Below are 5512 nucleotides of genomic sequence, written 5' to 3' on the forward strand. Positions count from 1 at the left end.
GCCCCCGAGAGCCAGCCCTTGACTCAGCAGTCCCTGAGCCATCTGGATGGGACCCTGATACCCAAAGGCCTGTCTACATAGATGATGAAAGGACACAGCTTAGGAATTCCTAGGACACAATGGGGTGTTCAAAGGAAACATTCTGTAGGCTGGGCTCAGCCTGATCAATACCCACTGAAGACGAGAAGGCGCGGGGCCAGCCAGCTGCCCACACGTCTTATTTATTGCTGGGGTGTGAGTCATATGAGCCGCTCAGGGAGACACCACACAGGGACTGCTGCTTCCTACTGAGGATTATTTATTGAGCTGGGGTGCCCAAGAGTGAAACAGGATGGAGGCCATTTCTCCTCGCCTCCCAGACAGCCTGCTCTCCCCGCTCCGGCCCCTGGTGGCTCTTGCCTGCTGCCTCACTGGCGAGGAGATGGGATGAGGTGGACTAGGAAAGGGGACACTCTGAGGGTCCGTCTGCCTGGATCTGGCCGAGGTGACGGCTCCTGCACGAGTGGGTCCCAGCGGCCTCGCATGTACAGTGACCGCTGTCTCTGCTCTTTTCCAGGGTGCTCTATGGGAACAAGATCACTGAGATTGCCAAGGGGCTATTCGACGGGCTGGTGTCCCTGCAGCTGCTGTGAGTAGGAACTTTGTCACTGTTTGTGTCCCTGGGACTGGTTGCGGGCTCTTTCCTGCAAACTTTGAGCCATGCTCTGCAGAGTACTTCTTTGACTTTACACACCCCAAAAGGAGAGAAAAAAAATCTGAGCTGCTCACCCCTCGCCTTCATCACCTCTTTTTGGTAGAAGGAGAGCCAGGAGTTGGCTGAGGGAGGCCAAGGTCAGTGTGAACACAATGGAATGAGACGGCTCAGGAGCCTGGCTCAGGCGTGAGCACTAACCATAGGTGTCGGGGCTGGAAATTAAGCCAGAATTGAATCCTCCGAGGGGCAGCATCTTGCAGGCATGTGACCTTGAGGAAGCGTGGGAGTGGAGGTGAAGTAATTACAGAGAAGCGTAATCAGTCACCAGTATGACTCTATCTGGGTAAGATATGGCTGAGTGGGAAGTGTTTATTTAATTTAAAGGAAGATTTGTTGCCGTGAATTTTAAGCTCTGGGATTATTTATTTGCATTTATTTCATTCCAGTCATTTGAGCTTAAATGTTTGAAGAAGATAATTGAACTCTGATGTGGAGAGGCAAGGAAAGGAATTTAGCTCATCCTATATTTTAAGATCTTACGATGGGGGAGAATTAGCTCTGGTTCGTGAGTAGGCAGCTGTGGCATCTGCACGCATATACCGTGGATGTGGGAGTGTACATGTGTGTACATACGTGTCCATGTTTGCTGCGGGTCTGCGTCACGATTCCTATTGATATTAGGACTTGATCTTGAAAATCTTGTGAGCAATGGAGAATACCAAGTCTCAGAAAACTCACCGTCAGTCACACAGCAAAAAGGATGTAGAAATGAATGGAGCCTGCACGGTCCTGTGGCTCAGAGGGCTCCCGGCCCTCTGAATAGCACAAAATGTATATTCACAGAGGTGTGCATCTGAGTCCAGATGAGTGTGTGTGTGTGTGTGTGCACGTAAAATTAACTCCAAGTCACAGGCAGTGAGAAAGCCAGGGACCTCCCTGCTCCCATGTGCAGCTGAGTCGAGCTGCATGTGAGCTTGCAGACCAGGTAGTCAAGCAGGGTCTCCAGAAGGATGAGAGACCAAGAGCAGGGATGGAGAGAAGAGGGTAGGCGATTACACCTCACTCACATCATGGTACCCAAGACTCTTTGAGAAAGAACAAGTGAGACTTTTACTCCAGCCCTCCCCTCCTCACATCTTTACTCCCTACCCGTCCCGTGTCCTTCAGGCTCAGCCTGGACAGGTTCTCCTTGGATGACACAGTCATGTGCATCATGTCACGATGAGAAGCCCAGCTAGTTTCCAGACGGCACACCCATCAGAGCAGTAGTCAGGCTCGTTTCTATGAAGCTGGGATCAAGGAAAAGAAAACTCTGTGCCTTCTTTTCTGCATCTTCGCCACCTCCGTCTCCATGTCTGTCTCGGTCTTCTGTGGACATGTTCATGTTCAAAGGTCCCAGCTCTCAGTGGGCCTTTGAAGCTATTTGTTAGGATGACACACCGGGGCTCTGCAGGGAGCTGGGTGTTTCACAGATGGTGTTCTTTGCTAGTAGCAAAGAAACTGTAGGTTATAACGGCCACCATAAGGCTAGTGAACTGTAGCCATTAATCCCTTGAAAGAAGAGAAACAATAGCATCAGCCTTGAGGTAGCTTTGGGGGTATTCTGTTCCACTAGGCTGGGGTGAATATCCTTTTACAAAATCCTCTTACAATCTGTGTTTGGTGTGGAGAGGAAAATGCCCTTGCGTGCGCGAAAGAGAGAGATAACATGCATCAAAACGCCTAGCACAGTGCATGGCACGTGGTAAAGACAGGATCGATGCATTTCCTTCTAAATAAGGAAATGTAACCCAGTACCCCAGCTCTGAGCTGAAAGCAGTCATGAGTTAACAACAGGACTTTGCATGAGCCGGGGAGGTGATATTAGTTTAATATCACCATTTTAAGCAGATGGAATTGAGTAGCTGGGAGTAAAGAGAAAGCACCCCGCCCCCCGCCTCTCAAGACCAAGAGTTGACACAACTCAGGCAGGCTCGGGTTCCAGAAAGGACCAACAAGTGTTTTGACTTCTCGTTGAGTATTTGGAAAGCAGGTCCTGATTAGATCGAATTTAGCATTCAGCCCGCCAAAGATTGGATTTCTCCATGTCAGACCAGAGGCGCTCTGATAAGAAGGCTCTGATTAGAATACCCTGGTAGTCTGGGTAATTTTCTTTCTTTTGACTCGAAGGCTTTTTGCGAGAGGTTTGTTTTTATTTCTCTCTGTGTCACTCAGATTATTGGTGCATCATACAGCCATGCTGGCTCCACCACACAGTGACCTTGGATATTTCCTTTCTGGCACTTGCCATGGTGCCACCATGTTGTGGTCAGTTGTCCTGCCCGCTCCCACTTCCTAGTTTCTGCAGACTTTTCTGCCATCCCGTCAAACTTGTCCAGCCTGGTATGTGCCCAGCCCTCCCGGGTCACTTTCTTGACATGCTCATTTGACAGATGGCCCATACTAAAAAGCAGAATATCTCAGGCTTTGGAGTGTCTCGGAGGCTGTGGCAAATGGGTCTACATGGACAAGCTTCAACAGTCTGGGAATGACCCCCTAAGCCGTGTCCTCCGGGTGTCAGCCTCATAAGAGTCACCTCCTTTAGTTTAAGTCACAATCTTAGGAACTTCGGGGCTCCAAGCACAGCCTCCCACCTGGCTGGTCCAGAAGCCCCTCCCTCTGACAAATCTTCTATTGCCCGTTTGTTGATGGTTTCTGGGGTAAGTCATCACTTCGTAGTTACAAGGTTAGGAAGCTCTTTCTTATACTAAACCTCAGTAATGGCTTCTGGGAAACCCGGAAAAGGTTATCCTCATAGTCTTCAAATGTTCGAAAATAGCTAATATGTCTCCTCGTACTTAAATACGTGCAGTGCCTGCAGACATTCATTGTATAAACACACATCTATGCGTTATTAGCAAAGACCCTTATTTATGAGGGATGCAAGGTAGTCTGTCAGCTTCCCTCAAACAGGCTGCCGGGAAGAGAGTCAGGGCCCCATTTGGACAGGAAGTGTGTTTAGAGACACCACCACCCCCCCTTAAACCGCTGAGAACTGGAGACATCTCAGAATCCAAGTTAGGACATACCACCGGCGCACGGTCCACATGCCAGAGACAGAAGTGGCCGGATGGCCGAAGAAGTGACCCACCCTCTTCTCCCAGCCTCCATCCATCCCTTCCTCACTGGAAACTTAGGGCGAGTGCTCTTGCTCCCCTCCATTTTCCTGCCCACCCAGGCTCCTAGGCCCCTGGAACATCTGTGGAGATGGTGATCCTGGGTGCACAGCCAGCCGGGGTGCCCCCAGACCCCTCGCCTTGTCACTCAGAGCTCAGTCCTCCCCAAAGCAAGAAAAGTGCTCAGCTTTGACGGGCAGCTGCAAGCTGTGCTGTCACAGCTCCCCCGGGCGAAGGCATTCACTTAGTGCTCCCCGATCCCGTGGCATGCTTGCGGAAGTCACTGGGATAGGGCAGGCAGTCATTTGAGGGGGGAGCTTTCACGTAAAGGCTGGCCGCGGTCAGTGGTAAGCCTGCTCTGGGGGGTCTGAAACCAACCAGGCTGTCTTGGGACTGGAATAAGTTATGACAGCCCAGGCACCTGTCGCGTGATTTTCTTGGAAGGCAGACAAACAAGACCATTTGAAGACCTTGGAGTTTGCCAAGCAACATGGCGGTCACGGGGCAGTGAGCAGGACGCCACTCCCCACAGCTCACTTTCCCCCACCAGCTGTTCCACCGGTATTACTACTGCAGCTAATAATAGCAGCTGACATTTATGAATACTTAATATGTTCCAGAAACGCTGCTAAGCAATTTCATACGCACCGTCTCCCCTCATCTTTACGACACTGCTAACAGGAAGGCATTGTCGAAAGGCCCATTTCACAGATGGAGAGACTGAGGCACTGGAGGGTTAAGGAACTTGGCCGTTGTCACTCAGCATGTAAGCGAGTGAGCACCGGAGCGCAGGCACTCTGATCCCGGAGTCCGTGCTAGAGACTAGAGACTTCTGCCTCAGACCCTGGCACGGGCAGATCTGCCGAGCTGCGTTTGCATAGCACAGAACAAGAATTCCCTGCTGACTCGGGCTGAGGAGAGGTGCCGCGGGTGACTGCACATCAGCTCCTCCGGTCGGCCTCAGTCCCCATGGCACTTCCCTGGGCCATTGTCATCGCCCCTTATGCTCGCCCTGAGCCCTGCAAGACAGCAATCAAGGAGCCGCTCGTGTTTAAAAACGGGGTTCAGTGAGTGACGAGAATTCTCTCCAGCAGCGGAGCAGACGTACCTGGCGGGACCTTCTGAGAGAGGGGTTCTGCCTTCTCCAGTGCACCTGGACTTCCCAGGGAAAGCCCCCGAGGAGACCTCAGTTCTGGATCCTTCCGTTCTTGGTCACCGAGTGAATCAGGTTGCCATAGACAGACAAGTGACCACGCGACTAGCTGTTGGGAGATGGAGGGGGCAAGCCAGGTCACACGAGATGAGGCCACTTGATTTCTTGTTGGCGGGCTTTGGTTCCCGTTTTTTGTTTTCGGACCTTCGGTTCCTTGTTGTTTGCTTCGGGAAGGGCCGGGGCTTGACCCTGTTCCTAGCGCCTATGGAGCTGAAGGGGTTCCTGTTTTTCAGACAGGCCACCCAATGGCCTTGCTGCATTTGTAGTTTCCCTTGCATCGGGAGTCACCATGACAACCCACAACCGTAGGCCAGCAGCGCAGTCATTATTGGGAGAAGCGAACAGCCAGCCACCTTGCCCCTAGCTGGGACTAGGAAGGTTCCGCCTGTGTCCCGTGGTGACTGTTTAACAGGACGTGGCCCAGGACACCCATTCGCAAGCACAGAGAAG

The 5512-nt window shown here is 51.8% G+C and overlaps 1 protein-coding gene across 1 annotated transcript in view; it reads left to right on the top strand.

The window, feature by feature from the left end:
• The window catches only part of SLIT3 (slit guidance ligand 3), a 563294-nt gene that overhangs the window by 474439 nt on the left and 83343 nt on the right, over positions 1–5512 (top strand). Inside the window, exon 12 of the mRNA XM_011356694.2 lies at positions 557–628. Within this exon, the coding sequence (XP_011354996.1) occupies positions 557–628 (72 nt within the window). The remainder of the gene's footprint in view (positions 1–556; positions 629–5512) is intronic.

Source organism: Pteropus vampyrus, unplaced genomic scaffold (genome assembly GCF_000151845.1).
Source record: "Pteropus vampyrus isolate Shadow unplaced genomic scaffold, Pvam_2.0 Scaffold30, whole genome shotgun sequence".
Lineage (NCBI taxonomy): Eukaryota > Metazoa > Chordata > Mammalia > Chiroptera > Pteropodidae > Pteropus > Pteropus vampyrus.